This window comes from Balaenoptera acutorostrata, chromosome 2, assembly GCF_949987535.1.
Source record: "Balaenoptera acutorostrata chromosome 2, mBalAcu1.1, whole genome shotgun sequence".
In the NCBI taxonomy this organism is placed as follows: domain Eukaryota; kingdom Metazoa; phylum Chordata; class Mammalia; order Artiodactyla; family Balaenopteridae; genus Balaenoptera; species Balaenoptera acutorostrata.
In genome coordinates, this window is record NC_080065.1 from 175,826,192 (window position 1) to 175,846,817 (window position 20,626).

Here is a 20,626-nt window from a genome sequence, read left to right on the forward strand (position 1 = left end):
GAGGCTCCGGGGCCAAAGTTCCTGCAGCGAAGTGACCGGACAGGACACCCGGGGTCCCGGCTGCCGGGCCAACCCCCATGTTGCGACTCGGAAGGGACTGAGGTCCGAGAGGCGCCCCAGTGACCGCGTATGCGCCGACTCCGCCCGAGTCGAAAGACGGCCGGTTTCGGCCGTTTCCGACCAGTCCCTCCGCGGTGTTCGTAGCCCGGCTCAGCACACTCACCATTTCGAGGTTTTCTGGGTCTAAGTCCCACCCAACGACTCCAAGGACCAGTGCAGTTCACAGGGCGACAGAAGGTACGTGAGAGTCACCAAGCCAGTGAACCGGTCAAGAACCGGTACCATCTGCGCGGTGGGAGAGAAAAAAAGGAAGACCACGCAGAGCCGGACATCGCCCCGCCCACCTGCCTCACCGGCCTCCTGGTTGGACAGATTCCAATACCCCGCCCCTCGTGCCTGAGTGACAAGCTGGGGTAGGTGGGATGGGACCTGTCCCCACTTGGCACTTTTGTTTTGTAAGGGAACTTTTTCCTGGCCTGGGATTGCCTCTGATGTCTTCCGCAGCTCCTCCTGCACTGGGATTCCTGATTCAGTTTGAAGAAGGAGCCAGTACAGATAAGAGGATGGCCCAGGCCAGACCTGCCTGGAAAAAGAAGGTTTTATGTCCTCCAGGGCTCAAGGGCTTGGTTTAAGGCTGTGCGGCCAGGCATTTCTTGTTAAGAAACGCAGACACTTAAATGTGAATTCACCGTCTGTAATAAAGGGGCTGACTCCATTTTCACTTTCGTCCTTGACAGCGCTGAGGCTTCCACCCATCCCTGCCCCATCCCTGCTCATTAGGTACTTAAGCTAAAGAATCCCAGAGCACTCGGCTCTGGTAGGAGGTCTGAATCACTCAGCGCTAGCTGGGTGGCTGGACAAATCTCTGTCAAACCACAAGCTATGAAGTGTGTGCATTAACTTCTCAGGTGTACATTCCACACTGGAAAAAACATTTTTTTTAGATCAGTGTTCCCTCTGTGCCTAGAAAACTTTGAAATGTCAACAGCTGTGATATATATAAGGCAATTATACGCATATTTCCACTGATTTAAGAAAAACAATAAGTTGTACTTAAAATTGGAATATGCCTGGAAACTCTTCCTGCCCACCCCCATCTTTTTTGAAGTATAACTGACTAATAAAATTACATTTAAGGATTGAAACATGATGATCTGATACACTTATGTTGTATTGTATAATTGAAACTTCCTAAGAGAGTGGATCTTACACATTCTGACCACACAAACAAAAATAAAGGTAACTAACTGAAGAGATGGATGTATTAAGTAACCTGTAAACTCTTATATTCCCCGGAGACTGCATTGCAAAACTCTTTTCCATTACAAAACATTTCATGCATTGATTTATTTGAACAGCTTTATTGAGATGTATTACACTTATTGTATAATAATAAATAAATTTATTTAAAAATGACTAATAGTCTCCTCTTCTTACTAATATAATTGAATGATGCTTCTTACTAATTAAGTTTAGCTCCATGATGTTTTTGCCTTCAAGAAAATGTTTACAATCACCAATAATAAAATAAATTAAACCTCCTGAAAGCATTCAATAAAGAAAAACATCTTGCTGCCTTGAATAGCAATCAAATCCTCTAACACAAGTGAAATTTCTGTAAGAAGTCCTTTTGAGCACCCTGTTACTGTTACACACCAGTCTTATAGGGTTTGTAATCATCCTTTTTTAAAATTTTTATTGAAATATAGTTGATGTATAATATTGTGTTAATTTCTCCTGTACAGCAAAGTGATTAAGTTATACATACATACTTTTTAATATTTTTTTCCATTACACTTTATTACAGGATATTGAATAGTTCCCTATGCTATACAGGAGGCCTTTGTTTATCTGCAGTCATTCTTTTTTTTTTTTTTTTTAATGCTATTCTTGTCTGCTTACATTCTTTTTATGTATGTATGTATGTATGTATGTATGGCTGTGTTGGGTCTTCGTTTCTGTGCGAGGGCCTTCTCTAGTTGTGGCAAGCGGGGGCCACTCTTCATCGCGGTGCGTGGGCCTCTCACCATCACGGCCTCTCGTTGCCGAGCACAGGCTCCAGACGCGCAGGCTCAGCAATTGTGGCTCACGGGCCGAGTTGCTCCGTGGCATGTGGGATCTTCCCAGACCAGGGCTCGAACCCGCATCCCCTGCATTGGCAGGCGGATTCTCAACCACTGCGCCACCAGGGAAGCCCTGCAATCATTCTTAATAGAATTTATTTCACCCCAGTATGTTACTAGAGCTGTGACCTTATGGGTCCCTGACAAGACGGCACTGAAAAAACCCATGATTTAACTTCGCAGATAAGAATGAGTAACAAATGAGTTTCATGACAAAAACTGTAACAAAATAAGAAAATGGCCTGAGGATAAAGTAGCTGACCTTCCATTCACAGGATAAAACTGACTCATACTGGGATTTCCTGGTGGTACAGTGGCTAAGACTCCACGCTCTCAATGCAAGAGGCCCAGGTTCGATTCCTGGTCAGGGAACTACGAGATATGGCAACTACGAGTTCGCATACTGCAACCAAAGATCCAGCATGCTGCAACGAAGATCGAAGATCCTGCGTGCCTCAACTAAGACCCAGCACAGCAAAATAAATAAATAAATATTGGGTTGGCCAAAAAGTTCCTTCGGTTTTTAAGTAAAAATGAAAGACACATTTTTCATTTTCACCGAAAACTTTATTGAACAGCATATTCACCATTTTGTTCCACTACCTTCTGCCATTTTTCTGGCAACTTCATAATTCCATCTTTCCAAAACTTTTTATCTTTTTGAGTAAATAACTGTTCAAGGTGCCTTTTATACAGTCTTCCAGGGAATTGAAATTTTTTCCATTAAGAGAATTTTGTAAAGACCAAAATAAATGGAAATCCGAAGGTGCAATGTCTGGTGAATACAGCAGATGAATCAGAACTTCCGAGCCAAGCTGTAACAGTTTTTGCCTGGTCATCAAAGAAATATGCGGTCTTGCGTTATCCTGATGGAAGATTATGCGTTTTCTGTTGACTAATTCCGGATGCTTTATGTTGAGTGCTGCGTTCAGTTGGTCTAACTGCAAGCAGTACTTGTTGGAATTGATCGTTTGGTTTTCCAGAAGGAGCTCATAATAGAGGACTCCCTTCCAATCCCACCATATACACAACATCACCTTTTTTGGATGAAGACCAGCCTTTGGTGTGGTTGGTGGTGGCTTGTTTCACTTGCCCCACGATCTTTTCCGTTCCACATTATTGTACAGTATCCACTTTTCATCACCCGTCACAATTTGTTTTAAAAACGGAACGTTTTCATTACATCTCAGTAGAGAATCACACGCAAAAGTACGATCAAGAAGGTTTTTTTCACTTAACTTCTGTGGAACTCAAACATCAAAGCGATTAACGTAACCAAGCTGGTGCAAATGATTTTCAACACTTGATTTGGATATTTTGAGTATGTAGGCTATCTCCCACGTGGTATAACGTCGACTGCTCTCAATTAATGTCTCCATTTGATCGCTATCAACTTCAACTGGTCTACCCCAATGTGGAGCATCGTCCAGCGAGAAATCTCTAGCATGAAACTTGGTAAACGAATTTTGACAGGTTTGATCAGTCACAGCACCTTCTCCATACACTGCACAGATTTTTTTTTTTGCGTTTCAGTTGCGTTTTTGCCTTTCTTGAAATAATAAAGCATAATATGCCAAATATGTTACTTTTTTTCTTACATCACCAATATTAAAATGGCTACACAAAAATTCACCAATTTTGATTTTTTAAAAAATGCTTATTGATATGAGAACTGCCACAATACAATCTAACAAAATTGTTTTGAATGAAGTTAAAGACAACTTAGTGCTACTAGACCATCATTTGTTTTTTAATTTTTAAAAAAATTTATTTATTTTTGGCTGTGTTAGGTATTTGTTGCTGCACACGGGCTTTCTCTAGTTGCGGCGAGCGGGGGCTACTCTTTGTTGTGGTGCACGGCCTTCTCATTGCAGTGGCTTCTCTTGTTGCAGAGCACAAGCTCTAGGCACGTGGGCTCAGTAGTTGTGGCTTGCGTGCTCTAGAGCACAGGCTCAGTAGTTGTGGCACATGGGCTTAGTTGCTCCACGGCATGTGAGATCTTCCCAGACCAGGGATCGAACCCGTGTCCCCTGCATTGGCAGGCAGATTCTTATCCACCGTGCCACCAGACAAGCCCTACTAGACCATCTTATGGAAAAAAAACGAACAAACCTTTTGGCCAACCTAATAAATAAATATTTTTTAAAAACTTATTCATATTGCATAATGATTAAATGAAGAAAGCTGCAAGGTTTTTCTAAATATTCATACATAAAATGGGTACTTTAACATATTCTTTGAGGAAATGAAAAGTAACATTTGTTAGCTAATGAAAGCTTCAAAAAGAGTTGGTAAAATATTTGAAAAGACTACAAAAACTACTGTTTCACAAAAAATTCAAACAGCTTCAATCATGTAAAATAAAATACAATAAAAAACATGTTGGGGGATTATATTCAGCTACAAGTAACAGGAAACACCCATAGCCATCTTGACAGAAGGAGGTGCTTATTCTCACATGGAAACAATGGGTCACCGATGCCCCTGCACAATGCAGCAGAGAAACAAACTCTCATGTCATTCTTTTTGGCGGCACCATTGTGAATGTCATGGTGAGTCAGGAACACATACTTACTGGTATTATTAACAACATAAAGTGTTTCCTACACATATTAGACACTATAAAGATATAATCCAGAGAGGAGTGGAATCAGAGACTATTACCAACCATAAAATACTGAAATAACTTTCGAAGTGGACACAAGAGGGCTTACAGAAAAAAGTCGAACTCTGATGGATCTTTGATGTGGAAGCTGTGAAGATATCAGGGGAAACTACATGTATATTGGAAATCAAACATTTGTTGGGGGTGTTGAGGACACTCTTGACTACAAGGACACAGAATCTTGAAAATAAGCTGGGAGATGGTGTCCTTGAAGCTCCTACGTATCTGCCTCTCTCCCAGTGTGGGGACTCCACTATCTGAAGAATGTCTTCTCTGCATCTGCTTTAAAATCACACACAGGTGAGCTGTTGGTGAATGCTAACATGGAACCACAAAGGGGATAGATTCTGGAAAGTCTAGGTTCTAATATCATGCACAGGCAAGATATCTCCAACTCCAGATTTTTTGTATTATCACAAGTCTCACAGTCTATTCAACAAATACCAGTCAGAAGGAAACACAAAAAGCAAATAGGAAAAATCATAATTTACATAACAGTATACTCTTTGACATCCTAGTCATACATAAAATTTATTCCAAGTGTTTAATAGAATGGAAAATGGGAAAAGGCTCCTATAGGCACCACCACCAAAAAGGATCTTTCTCAGTAAAAAGGGTACAATATATACAATAGATTATAGACCTAGGAACTGCCACACAAAACTACTAGGAAATCCCAACAAATACCAAACTGCCATTTTTCAGTGGCCCATTAACAGAGAATGAATAGAACATTATAAAAATTTAAGCCTCACTGCATACTAGAAATACACTTAAATGCATCCATGAATCCAACAGGCTTCAGAAGTAAATAGAACAAAATAACTATCCGATTAAAGGAAAAATCACTACCTTTAAACGTTATGTACTATTGTTGAAAGACGAATTACAGAATGAATTCACATTATTATTCGTTTGTGAAATTAGTAGAAATCCACCATTGAAGGATACACTTGAAGAAGGATCCTGAGTAAACCCAACATATTTATAAACTTTTTTTTTTTTTTTTTGGCTGCATTGGGTCTTCGCTGCTGTACACAGGCTTTCTCTAGTTGTGGCGAGAGGGGGCTACTTTTCGTTGCAGTGCACAGGCTTCTCATTGTGGCAGCTTCCCTTGTTGCAGAGCATGGGCTCTAGGCGTGTAGGCTTCAGTAGTTGTGGCACGTGGGCTCAGTAGTTGTGGCTCACGGGCTCTAGAGTGCAGGCTCAGTAGTTGTGGCACACAGGCTTAGTTGCTCTGTGGCATGTGGGATCTTCCAGGACTAGGGCTTGAACCCATGTACCCTGTATTGGCAGGCGGATTCTTAACCACTGCACCACCAGGGAAGTCCCATAAACTTTTAAAACAACTCTTTCTGGACTTCACTGGCAGTCCAGTGGTTAAGACTCTGCTCTTCCACTGTACGGGGCACAGGTTTGATCCCTGGTTGGGGAACTAAGATTCCCCACATGCTGCACAGCCTGGCAAAAAATAAATAATAATAAACAAAAAATTTAAAAACTCTTTCATATTGAAGGTTTTCTGGAACATTAGGCATAGATTACTTTCCATCAAGTTATCTCATGTTACTTACATTTATACTTCTTTTCCATGGGAGTTTTTACGTGTAATGATATCGACCAATTGAAGTGTTTCCCAGGCTGTTTACAAACAAGGTTTTATCTAGTAAATCCTTTTATGGTTTCATAAACTACTAAGATCAGAAAAGCCATTCCCACATTCGTCACATTTTATATGATTTCTGTCCAGTGTGCAGTCTCAGGTCTTTGAACGACTGAGAGGCAAATGAAGATTTCCCACATTCCTGTCATTGATAGGGTTTCTGTCCAGTGTGAATTCTTTCATGCACTTGAAAATATACGGAAGTGAAGGTTTTCCCTTCATTTTTACATTCATAGGGTTTTTCTCAAGTATGGGTCCTTCGATGTATTTTCAAAACTGCTGGATATCTATAACTTTTACCACATTGTTCACATTGATATGGTTTCTCTCCAGTGTGACTCCTTTCATGTGTTTTAAGAGAACTGGGATTAATGAATACTCTCTCACATTCTTTACATTTATAAGGTCCATCTCCAGTGTGTGTTATCATGTGTTTCTGAAGGGTTATTTTCCATGTGAAGGCTTTCCCACATTCCTTACATTCATAGGGTTTTTCTCCAGTGTGGATCCTTTCATGATTTCGAAGAGACCGGGCAGTATTCAATACTTTAGAACATGTTTTACACACATACGGTGTCTCTCCTGTGTGATGTCTTTTGTGTAGCTGTAAGGAACTGAAATGATTGAAGGCTTTACCACACTGCTTACATTCATAGAGTTTCTCTCCTCTGTGAATTCTTTCATGTATTTGAATAGTTTCAGGACTTTTAAAGGCTTTTCCACATTGTTTACATTGATAGGGTTTCTCTCCATTGTGACTGCTTTCGTGCATTCGAAGACAACTGGGATAAATGAATGCTTTCTCACATTTCTGACATTTATAAGGTAAATCTCCAGTGTGAGTTACCATGTGTTTTCGAAAAGTTGTTTCCCACATGAAGGCTTTCCCACATTCCTTACATTCATAGGGTTTCTCCCCTGTGTGAGTTCTTTTGTGTAGTCGGAAGGATTTTTGATATCGAAAGACTTTTCCACATTGTTCACATGCATAGGGCTTCGCTCCAGTGTGACTCCTTTCATGTGTTCTAAGAGAACTAGGAGAAATGAATGCTTTCCCACATTCTTTACATTTATACACCTTCTCATGGTACTTTTGATACTCTCTTGGTTTGTCTTCAATGTGACATTTCATATGTCTATTAAAGGATGAATGATGCATGAAGACCTTTGCACATGCACTGCATTCCCATGGTTTTAAACCAGGAATTTTCTTCTTCAGATTGAGAGTTGGAATAAGGGTGAAGTTTTCTTCACAGAAAATACTGCCTTTACTTCCAGAGAGTATCTCTACCCTAGGACTTCTGTAAACAATGAGAAGAAGATTATTAACGATTTCTTTATTAAGAAATCATTTATTTATTGTATTTATTATGATTTATAGGAACTGTGAGGTTTTCTATCTTGTGTGAATTGTTAGAAGTTGAATAAACTGAATGCTCTGCAACAGGACTTCACCTTTTCTATTAAAAAGTGATATTCAAATATAGGGTTTATTGACTGTACATGAACTATATTGGAAACACAGAACATTTATATCACATTTAAGAAAATATTTTTGGGAGACATTTTCTGAGAATAACTAAATTTGAAGACCGGGCTATTTGTTTTTGTTTGCTTCTTTAAAATTTTCAGAATATACCATGATTCTCACAAGACAATGCTTTGAATTGTGGGTGTGACTTACCTTAATTTTCTCCCCTGGTTTTTGTACTGATCTTCAATGTCATGATCTTCCTGTTTTGTTTCTGAAATACAGACCCAGATAAATGATCCCAAAGTACTAGAAATGATAGAAAAATTATTGGATTTTAGGCCCATAATGAGCTCTGACCATGTCTAGTTTCCTTTCTTTCTTCTTCTCTTTTTTTTGGGGGGGGGCGGGTGCTGTGCAGTACGGCTTGCAGGATCTTAGTTTCCCGACTAGGGACTGAACTGGGGCCACAGCAGTGGTGAAAGCGCTGAGTCCTAACCACTGCACCGCCAGGGATTTCCCTTTGATCCCCACACCCGCTAGTTTCTTTACCAAAGTTTTCCCTTTCCACATTCCACATCTTTGAACAATATTGACAGGTAAGAAACACTTGTTCTCTAATTGACAAAGGGAGGAAATTTTTCATTCTTACCTACTGAGACCAGGTTCTGGAAGTTTTCCCGCATCACATCTCTGTAGAGTTTCCTCTGTGAGGAATCCAGTAAAACCCACTCCTCCAGGGTGAAGTTCACAGCCACATCCTCAAAGGCCAATGAGTCCTAAAACACCCAAAATAGGGGCACACTGAGATGCATGAGACTGACAGAACTAGACACCCACACTCAATTTATAGGAAGGTTATGTACAATTCTGTTGTTTACAAAGAGTTATTCTATGACTTGATCATGAGGAACTTATTCTCCACACTTCCTCAATAATTTAACAGCATCATGAACAAATGGAAATTATTTACACATAACTTCTGTAGTCACAGTATCGCTTATATCACAATAATGGCAGAGCCCAGAGAATGAGAAATGCTTTATAAATGAAAGAAACATCATTTTAAGAACAACGATTTCTGCTGAAAAAATTCTTTCATCTTCTTCTTATGATCCACAAGTTACAGTACTCCATGAGGCAGAGGATCAAGATTGCATGAGGTTTTAATAAATAGACACACAGTGAAGAACTGGAAGCTTTTTTCTAGTCCTATCACCTAACATCAGAGGCCAGGTGACCTGCAGAAATCAAACTTTTAACAAAGCCCAGCTGGCCACACTGTCCCAAAGTCCTCCAGGACTTTAGAATAAATCACAATCACACACAGTTGCTTGAATATAGATATTCTTCTGCAGATGCACTGCCTTTAAGTTGTATAATGATTAGCACAGAATCTGTTTTTCCTTCCTCTCTACATATAATTTGATGCAGGTAGAAAGTTACTTCAAACTTAGAGCTCAGACATGGGGAAGAAGCATTAATATATTAGACCACAAAATCCCTATACTCAGATGCCTCAAGGCGCTTCCAGCCAAATTTTAGAACACACAGTGCAATTACATGCCCAAAAAACTCTTTCTCTTCACACCATAACAGTATACTCTGGGTCTTACTGACCTCAAGGAACAGGTTAAGAGCTACAGTTTACAAGGGAGCTCACCAAAGTCCATAACACTTTGATGGTGAATTTTCCCATGATTATAAAATATGTAAGGGTTTCATCATTGGCTTCCTCCAAAAGAACATAAAGTCTCCATCCTGGAATTTCAGGAACAGGAGTTTTCCAAGCAGCCACTATTGCTACTGCTAAGTGAAAATCTAGTCTGGTATTTATGAAATTAGAAATTGTGATTCTCCATCTCACAAGAAGAGAATGAAAAAGCTTGAAATAAACAAGTCCTCCCAGAGCCATGAGAGTACTGACTTCAAAGGGTAAATTGGTGTCCTAAAACTGGGAAAGAGAAAAGAAAGACATTTTAAAAATATGCCCCAAATATTCTGTTCTTAAGGCCTGTACCCAAAAAGACTGTTTCAATGTAGTCTAACACAAAGACAAAAAGGATCAAAAAAGATAGAACACAGTATCCATGAACCCTGGCATAACCTTCTTTAACAGAAGATTTAAGATACATATAATGAAAATAACTGAAGGAAAAGAGAGACAAATAAGTAACAACCACTGAGATGTTCCTAATATTAATGATAGACAACACCCACAGATCCATGAGGCTCAGTGAACAATAAAAATGAAAACACCTAAAATGGAGACCAAAGTATATTATATTTAAAGTAGAGAGAAAAACAAAGGTAAAGAAAATATATTGTAAGAAGCCAGAGGTATACTTTAGGTATAGAGAAATAAAGATTAGAATCAAACTGGACTTCTTTTCAGGAAAAAAATAATAATTATTATAATATATATATATGTATATATGAAAGAACTAAGTGGATTGAAATATTTAAAGTTTTGAAATTAAAAAAAAAAACCAGTGTCCTAGAATTCTGTTAGGAAGCACAATTATCCTTAAAAAATAAGAAAAAATAAGGCCATTTTGAGACAAAAATTGATGGAATTTGTCATTAGTATGCCAACTTTGAAAGACACTAAAATTCATCAGAAAGAATGTAAATTATGTAGGGGAATTAAAAGAGGAATAAATAAAGGTAAACATCTTTTATATTTCTTTTATAATAGATGACACTTTGTCTAAAATCTTATTCGCAAGAATGACATTGATAATAATAACCTTGTGGATAAGTGAAATAAATGACAGCCATATCAATAGGGACAGAGGAGGGGAAATGGGAATAGTATGGTATGAGGTACCTGAACAACCACTAAAGAGGTACTGTGTTAAGTTGCAGACTGATATGGGTTAGTTCTAAATGTATACTGAAAACTCAAGGGCAACCACTAAAAAATTTCTTTACAAAGGTATAGGCTAAGAATGGAAAAAAGGAAGAATCAGACAAAATGCTCAATTAAATCCAGAGAAGGTAGAAAAAAGAGAAAAGACAAATGAAAAAATAAGGGCAACAAATAGAAAGAGTAAAAAGTGTTAGATAGGGGCTTCCCTGGTGGCGCAGTGGTTGAGAATCTGCCTGCTGATGCAGGGGACACGGGTTCGAGCCCTGGTCTGGGAAGATCCCACATGCCACAGAGCAGCTGGGCCCGTGAGCCATAATTACTGAGCCTGCCCGTCTGGAGCCTGTGCTCCGCAACAAGAGAGGCCGCGATAGTGAGAGGCCCACGCACCGCGATGAAGAGTGGCCCCCACTTGCCACAACTAGAGAAAGCCCTTGCACGGAAACGAAGACCCAACACAGCCATAAATAAATAAATTTTTTTTAAAAAAGTGTTAGATATTAATCCAACTGTATTAGTCACCATCTCAATCAACAATGGTCTCAATACAAATGAAAGAAAATTACAGTAATATCAGATTTACTTATTCATTTTTATTGAAGTATAGATGATTTACAAAGTTGTGTTAGGTTCTGGTGTACAGAAAAGTGATTCAGAGATATATATATATACACATTCATATATATTCTTTTTCATATTCTTTTCCATTAAGGTTTTCTACAGGATTTTACAGTACCCTGTGCTATACAATAGGACCTTGTTGTTTATCTATTTTATATATAATAGCTTGTTTCTGCTAATTCCAAACTCCTAATTTATCTCCCTCCCATCCCCTTTCGCCTTTGGTAACCATAACTTTCATTTTGATGTCTGTGAGTCTGTTTTTGTTTTGAAAATAAGTTCATTCGTGACATATTTTAGATATCACATATAAGTGATATCATATGGTATTTCTCTTTCTCCATCTGACTTACTTCACGTAGTATGATAATCTGTACGTCTATCCATGTTGCTGCAAATGGCATTATTTCACCTTTAATGGCTGAGTAGTATTCCACTGAATATATATACCACATCTTTTTTATCCATTCATCTGTTGATGGACATGTAGGTTGTTTCCATGTCTTGGCTGTTGTAAATAGTGCTGCTATGAACATTTGGGTGTCTGTATCATTTCGAATTAGAGTTTTCTCTGGATATATACCCAGGACTGGGATTGCTGGATGATATGGCAACTCTAGTGTTTTGGGGAACCTCCATACTGTTTTCCAAAGTAGATGCACCAATCTACATTCCTTCCAAAAGTCTAAAAGGGTTCCGTTTTCTCCACACCCTCTCCAGCATTTGTTATTTGCAGACTTTTAATGGTGGCCATTCTGACCAATGTGAGGTGGGTACCTCACTGCAGTTTTGATTTGCATTTCTCTAATAATCAGCAATGTTGAACATCTTTTCATGTGCCTATTGGCCATATGTATGTCTTCTTTGGAGATATGTCTATTTAGGTCTTCTGCCCATTTTTTATTGGGTTGTCTGTTTTCTGTTATTGGATAGTATGCGCTGTTTTTATATTTTAGAAATTAAGCCCCTGTTGGTCGCATCATTGACAAATATTTTCTCCTAGTACGTAGGTTGTCTTTTCATTTTGTTTGTGGTTTCCTTTGCTGTGCAAAAGCTTATATGTTGATTAGGACCCGTTTGTTTATTTTTACTTTTATCTCTATTGCCTTGCCTTGGGAGACTGACCTGAGAAAAAATTGGTATAATTTATATCAGAGAATATTTTGTATATGTTCTCTTCTATGAGTTTTATGATGTCATGTCTTACATTTAAGTCTTTAAGCCATTTCGAGTATATTTTTGTATATGGTGTGAGGGTGTGTTCTAACTTCATTGATTTACATGAGGCAGTCCAACTTTCCCAACACCACTTGCTGAAGAGACTGTCTTTTCCCCATTGTATATTCTTGTCTCCTCTGTCAAAGATTAATTGACCACTGGTGTGTGGGTCTATTTCTGGCCTCTCTATTCTGTTCCATTGATTCTATATTTCTGTTTTTGTGGCAGTATCACACTGTTTTGACAACTGTAACTTTGTATTATTGTCTGAAATCTGGGAGGGTTATGCCTTTAGCTTTTTTCTTTTTCCTCAGAATTGCTTTGGCAATTCTGGGTCTTTTATAGTTCCATATACCTTTTAGGATTATTTGTTCTAGTTCTGTGAAAAATGTCATGAGTAATTTGATAGGGATCACATTAAATCTGTAGATTGCTTTGGGTACTATGGCCATTTTAACAAAAATAATTCCTCCAATCCAAGAGTATGGGTTAGCTTTCCATTTTTTTTTAAAATAAATTTATTTATTTATTTATTTTTGGCTGCATTGGGTCTTCATTGCTGCACGTGGGCTTTCTTTAGTTGTGTCGAGCGGGGGCTACGCTTTGTTGCAGTGTGCAGGCTTCTCATTGCGGCTGCTTCTCTTGTTGCAGAGCACAGGCTCTAGGCGCACGGGCTCTAGAGTGCAGGCTCAGTAGTTGTGGTGCACTGGATAAGTTGTTCCATGGCATGTGGGATCTTCCCGGACCAGGGCTCGAACCCATGTCCCCTGCATTGGCAGGCGGATTCTTAACCATTGTGCCACCAGGGAAGCCCAGCTTTCCATTTTTTGATTCAGTTCAATTTCCTTTATCGTTTTATGGTGCTCAACATATCTCTTTCACCTCCTTGGTCAGGTTTATTCCAAAGTATTTTATTTTTTTCGGTGCATACTGTTTTTTACTTTCCCTTTCTGATATCATAATATGTGATTTTTAAAATTACAATTATATGTTGTCTACCAAAAACTCATTTTAAATATGAAGGCACTGGTAGATGAGAAATAAAGCAATGGAGATAAATACACCATGCCAAAACTAACCAAAAGAATGCTGGCACTCGTATATGAATTTTAGACAATGCAGATTTCAGACCAAGGAAAACTCAGGGGTAGAAAGGACTTTACATAATGACAAAAAGGTCCATTTTGCAAGAAGGCATAACAATCCTTCATGTGTACATACATAGCAACCAAGTGGCAAAATACATAAGGCAAGACATGAAGAATGCAGGGAGGAATACATAAATCCATTATTATAGTCATACATCAACACACCCTTATCATAAGCTGTATATAACAGCAGGCAGAAAATCAGGAAGGATAGACTTGCTTTGAAGAGTACTATGAAATAACTAAATGTAATTGTAATCTAAAGAACAATTCATGCAACAGGAGCAGAATACACATTCTTCTCAAATTCATGTGAAACATTCAACCAGACAGAACACTTTCTGGGACATAAAGCATACCTTAACAAATCTGAAAGAAGAAAAATCATACAAACTGTGCTCCTAGAACTCAAAGGCATTCATCTAGCAATCAATACAAGCAAGAGATTTGGAAAAACTCCTAACACACAGAGATTCAACAACATATTTCTAAATAATACATGGGATCAAAGAAGAAGTCTCAAGAGAAATTAAGATTTATTTTAGCTAAATTGTGACATGCAGCAAAAGCAGTGCCTGCAGAGAAATTTATGCCATCATCAACTGGGAAAAAACAAAGGTCTGTAAACAACAATGCAAGCATCTACCTTAAGAAACAATAAAGAGAAGACCATATAATCACAAAATAAGCAAAATAAAATTATAAAAATCAGAAAGGAAATTAATGTAATTGTGGGTAATTGAAGGAGAAGAAAACTTTTAAGCTAGTTCTTTGACAAAATTAATAACACTGATAAACATCTAGTCAATATGCCTACAAGGGAAGACAGAGGGTAAAAGGAAATATGAGAAAAGAACAAAGGGGGAAATGAAAATTTCAAAGGATTTGGTAAAATCCAGCATCCATTTTTAATCACAAACAAGTAATAGAGGGAACTTCTACTTCCTGAAAAAGAACATATTCATGTATCCTGTAGGTAAATTCAAATATTTGGTCTCTAGGACATAATTATCTCTGTGAAACATCTTAAAGATTCTCCAACAACAGATAACTCTTGGAATTAAGAAGACATATCCTGGGCTTCCCTGGTGGCGCAGTGGTTAAGAAGCTACCTGCCAATGCAGGGGACACAGGTTTGAGCCCTGGTCTGGGAAGATCCCACATGTCACGGAGCAGCTAAGCCCGTGTGCCACAACTACTGAGCCTGTGCTCTAGAGCCCATGAGCCACAACTACTGAGCCAGCGTGCCACAACTACTGAAACCTGTACATCTAGAGCCCGTGCTCCACAACAAGAGAAGTCACTGCAATGAGAAGACCACACACCGCAACGAAGAGTAGCCCCCGCTCACCACAACTAGGGAGAAGCCCGCGCACAGCAACGAAAACCCAAAGCAGCCAAATAAATAAATAAAATAAATAATTTTTTTTTAAAAGAAGACACATCTCAAGATTGAAAGATAATCAATTGTTTTCCTGTAGACCCACACTGAACTTGGACAAAGAAGGAAAGGCAATTCAAATGAAAAGAAAATCTTTTAAACAAATAGTGCTGTAAATAATGGATATTCACAAACAAACACACACACAAACAAAGCAAATGTAAACATAGGACTTAACACGTTTTACAAAAAAAACCTCAAAACACATCACAGATCTAAATGTAAAATGCAAAAGTAATAAACTCCTCGAAAATATCATAGAAGGAAATCTAGGTCACTTTGGGTTTGGTGATGAATTTTCAAATATAACAACAAACACAAGGTCTGTAAAAGAAAAAAAGGATAATTTCACTTCATTAAAATAAAAAACGTCTCATCTCAGAAAGACAGTGTTAAGGGAATGAAAAGTCAAGTCACAGGATATGAAAAAATATTAATATTTGCAAAACACTTATGTGATAAATAACTGGTATTCAAAATATCCAGGAACTATTAAAACTCAACAGTAAGAAGACAAATAATCCAACTGAAAATGGGCAAAAGATCTGAACAAACAGCTCCCAAAAAAAGATACATAGAAGGGAAATAGGAAATATGAAAACATGCTCAATGTCAAATGTCAGTGGGAAATTGCAAATAAAACGAGCTATCACTACACACTTATTTAATGACTAAAATGCAAAACACCAAATGGATGTGAAGATAATCCTCATTCATTGCTGGGGGGAATGGAACTTGGTACCCCTACAAAGGAAGACAGGAGCTTTCTTTCAAAACAAAATATACTCTTAGTATGTATATTAAGACCCAGCAATCACACTCCTTGTTATTTGTCCAAATGAGATCAACTCTTACAGTCACACAAAACTCATACACAAATACCTGTAGGGGTTTTATTCATAACTGGCATGAGTCAACAGGTAAGCAAGATATCTTGCAAGTGTCAAATAATCAGTGGTCTATCCATATGATGAAACAGTGTTCACTAATAAAAAGGAATAAAGTATTAAGCTATGAAAACACATGAAGGAAAGCTCAAAAGTATATTGCTACCAGAAAGAAGCCAATCTGGCAAAGCTATATACTGTATGATTCCAAGTATAGGAGGTCCTTCAAGTACTTCCCCTTGCAGGCTCAAAGGGGGCCTTAGCCTGACCTCAGGCTCTGCTTCCAGCTACAGGTGCTCTCCACCACCACTGATACTTTAAATACACAAACCCTGTTTGCACAATTCAGCAAAATCACTCAAATCCAGTGTTTAGGTGGAAATGAGAGATTATAAGCCACTTCTACTAGTTCACCAGGAAACCCCAAATATCTATTCTTTTTCAGAAAAAAATGTCAATCAATTACTTCCAATGCAATTTCATTTACTACATAATTAATCATGCTTGAATACTCCTCTACAAGTCTAAATCTTGAAACTTCATTTGAAATCCACCAAAAGTAAAGGAGAGGCCACAAAAACTTAACCACACTCCCTCAGGGATTGAAAAAAAGCAAAAAATTCTTAACAAATGGAATGTAATACTGGATTTTTTTTTCCCCTGAAATTCACCTCTCTTACCTCTTTGGAAATATTTTATATGGCCTTTGAAGCTCTATTTTACACTATTGAAGAAAGAAACTTAAATAAGTGAGTAAATCTTTTGAAGGGGACTAACCTAGGGATGGGCAGGGTAGATCGTCCATAAAAGTTCAAAAAAAACCTCCACGAAAGGACTTCCTATAGGATATCTGTTCCCAGTAAAAAATCGGGAAAAGAAAGGACTTCAAACAACCTACTTCCAAGTGGTCATTGTCGGCCTCTGCTCATGTAAAATATCCACAGACCACCCCTCGCCCCCCCAAAAAAAATACCATCCACGTCGCTACGTAAATAGGATAAAGAATTAAAATATTTGTTTGAAATGCACTGCGGAGACGAATAGATGATAGGTAATTTGAATTGGAGAGGCGAAATTGACTTTGGGAATGAGAGGAGCGATCTGGAAATTTAATGATTTATTGCCAGCCCTACAAAGAGCTCCTCTGGGGGGCTAAGGTCTTTGAGATTCTGCTTCCCAAACATTTGGAAAACTCAGAGAAAAAAATGAAACCGTGTAAGTCAGATGGGACTTGAACCCCGCGTCAACCCAGATTGGGACTTGAACCTATGGTCTTTTAATTAGAATCACTCACCTGGCGTCTGGACTTACTGAGGCTCGGGTTCTTTGTGTCACAGCACAGTTGGAATTCAGCATGAGGCAAAGAGATAGGCAAGATGTAGATTTATTAATATAGGACGCTTGCAAGAGACGCAAGCAGGCAGGGGGGTTCTGCCCTGAGGATTAAGTGGGCTATATTTTTATAGTCAAAGGAAAGTGGGGAAGGGGGAAAAGACTGCCTTCTTCCTCATTCTTCGAGTAGACGTCAGGCTTAGGTCACTAGCTCCTCCTTCGTATGGCACAGGAGAGTGTCTGACCCTATGAGGTCAAACTAGGACTTTCATAGAGTTTGTTCAAATCAGGAGAAGGGTGGTAACATACACTAAAGTATGCTGAATCATCTCAGGTCTCCATATAATAAGGGTCTCCTACTTTGGAATGTCACCTTTCCCTTAAATTCCTGTCCTTGGTGTTAAGGATCATTATCTTGCTGAACTCGACCAGCAGAATGCAGGCCTCATTTTTTCTTTCACTTAACGACCTGGGTCATATCTCATGCTTTTATTTATGGCTTTATACTTAAGGAAGCCTGCTTGGTTCCACGACATTGCGACAGCTTTCTTGAGCGATCAATAAGTTACAGTGGTCTCCCAAAGTTCCCTAGATTTCCCTTTCTATTTACAATCCCCTACTGGGACTTCTACAACTACCAGTGTAACTATCCTATTCTATCCCTATCAAAACGGGTGCCCCCCGGGGCAGAAAGGAAAGGCTGAGACCCCTCAGACCACAGCTAATCCCACGACCGAGCCCTGGAGAACGAGTCCCGATTGTCACCTGAAGACCGTGCCTGAGGTCACCACACAATCTGGGGGGAGAAGAGGGGCTGCGGACGCAGAGCAGCCGGGTGAGGCTCCGGGGCCAAAGTTCCTGCAGCGAAGTGGCCGGACAGGACACCCGGGGTCCGAGCTGCCGGGCCAACCCCGCCGCTGAGGCCCGGAGGGGACTGAGGTCCGAGCAGCGCCCCAGACCCCCGCGTATCCGCAGACTCCGGAGTTGACTGAGAGGTGACCGGGTCAAAAGATGGCCGGTTTCGGCCGGTTGCGACCAGTCCCTTCGCAGCGTCCACAGCCCGGCTCAGCACACTCACCATTTCGAGGTTTCCTGGGTCTGTCTGAGTCCCTCCTAACGACTCCAAGGACTAGTGCAGAACACAGGGCAACAGAAGGTACGTGAGAGTTAACAGGTTAGTGACCCGGGAAAGACACGCGACCCCCTCCGCTGTAGGAGAGGGTAAGGAAGTCCACGCCTGAGCGGGGCACCGCCCCGCCCACCTGCCTCAGCGGCCGCCTGGTTGGACAGATCTCAATACCCCGCCCCCTAGTGCCTGAGTGACAACCTGTGGGAGGTGGGATGGGACCTGTCCCTGCCTGGCACGTTTGCTTGGTAAAAGAACATTTCCTGGCCTGGGATTGTCTCAGATGTCTTCCGCAGCTCCTCCTGCACTGGGATTCATGATTCTGTTTCAAGATGCAGCAAGTACAGATAAGAGGATGGCCCAGGCCAGTCCTGCCTGGAACAAGAGGGTCTTATGTCCTCCAGGGGTCAAGGGCTTGGTGTAAGGCTGTGTGGCCAGGCACGGAACTGTGCTTCTTGTTAAGAAACGCAGACACTTAAATGTGAATTCACCATCTGTAATAAAGGGGCTGACTCCATTTTCATCTTTGGTCCTTGACAGCGCTGGGCCTTCCACCAATCCCTGCCCCATTCCCACTTATTAGGTACTTAAGCTAAAGAATCCCAGAGCACTTGGCTCTGGTAGGAAATTTGAATCAGTCAGCCTAGCTGGGTGCCAGGACAAATCTCAGTTAAACCACAGGCTATGATGTGTGTTCATTAACTTCTCAGGTGTACATTTTACACTGGTAGGAAATTTTATAAATAAATTAATTAATTACTAATTTTTATTGGACTCTAGCTGATCCACAATGCTGTAGTAGCCTCAGGTGCACAGCAAGGTGAATCAGCCACACATATACATACACCAACTCTTTTCTTAGATTCCCCTCCTATGTAGGCCATGACAGAGTATTGAGTACAGTTCCCTGTGCTACACAGCAGGTCCCCATCAGTTATCCATTCTACATATAGTAGTGTGTACACGTCAATCCCAACCTCCCAATTTATCCCTCCCTATTTATCTCCTGGTAACCATAAGTTTGCTTTCTACATCCTCAACTCTACCTCTGTCCTGCAAACAAGTTCATTTGCACCCCTTTTCTAGACTCCATATATAAACAACATCACATGACATCCAACCTTCTCTGTCTGACCCACAGCACTCAGCACGGCAATCTCCAAGTCCATCCATGTTGCTGCAAATGACATTATTTTGTTCTTTTGTATGGCTGAGTAATATTCCACTGTATTTATGTACCATATCTTCTTTATCCATTCCTCTGTTGATGGACATTTAGGTTTCTTCCAAGTCCTGGCTATTGTAAATGTAAATAATGTTGCAATGAACATTGGGGTGCATATACCTTTTCGAATTATGGTTTTCTCTGGATATATGCCTAGGAGTGGAATTGCTGGGTCATATGGTAGTTCTATTTTTAGATTTTTAAGGAACTTCCATACTGTTCTCCATAGTGGCTGTATCAATTTACATTCTCACCAACAGTGTAGGGGGTGTTCCCTTTTCTCCACACCCTCTCCAGCATTTACTGTTTGTAGATTTTTTGATGATGGGCATTCTGACCCATGTGAGGTGATACCTCCTCGTAGTTTTAATTTGCATTTCTCTAATAATTAGTGATGTTGAGCATCTTTTCATGTGCTTTTTGGCCAACTCTATGTCTTCTTTGGAGAAATGTCTATTTAGATCTTCCTCCCATTTTTTGATTGAGTTGTTTGTTTTTTTTTTGATATTGAGCTGTATGTGCTGTTTGTATATTTGGGAGATTAATCCCTTGTCGGTTGCTTCATTTGCAAATCTTTTCTCCCATTCTGAGGGTTATATTTTGTGTTTGTTTATGGTTTCCTTTGCTGTGCAAAACTTTAAGTTTAACTAGATCCCATTTGTTTATTTTTGTTTTTATTTTCATTACTCTAGGAGGTGGATCAAAAGAGATCTTGCTGGGATTTATGTCAAAAAGTGTTCTGCCTATGAGTTTTATAGTATCCGGCCTTACCTTTAG

General features: G+C 39.6%; 1 protein-coding gene across 1 annotated transcript; it reads right to left on the reverse strand.

The window, feature by feature from the left end:
• Positions 1-1,492: 1,492 nt before the first annotated feature.
• On the reverse strand, positions 1,493-18,716 carry LOC103006483 (zinc finger protein 709-like). Its single transcript, XM_028165540.2, has 4 exons — positions 18,577-18,716; positions 8,635-8,761; positions 8,196-8,256; positions 1,493-7,812 (listed from the first exon to the last, which is right to left on the reverse strand). Exons 1-4 carry the CDS (start codon positions 18,577-18,579, stop codon positions 6,756-6,758), a joined length of 1,248 nt encoding a protein of 415 aa, XP_028021341.1. The 5' UTR covers positions 18,580-18,716; the 3' UTR covers positions 1,493-6,755.
• Positions 18,717-20,626: the final 1,910 nt, after the last annotated feature.

What these genes read in the sequence shown, in the direction of transcription:
- LOC103006483 (XM_028165540.2), bottom strand. An exon ending in CCAGAACCTGGTCTCAGTAG is followed by an intron (nt 8,257 to 8,634) that starts GTAAGAATGAAA and finishes TCTGTATTTCAG; the next exon opens with AAACAAAACAGGAAGATCAT. An exon ending in AACCAGGGGAGAAAATTAAG is followed by an intron (nt 7,813 to 8,195) that starts GTAAGTCACACC and finishes CATTGTTTACAG; the next exon opens with AAGTCCTAGGGTAGAGATAC.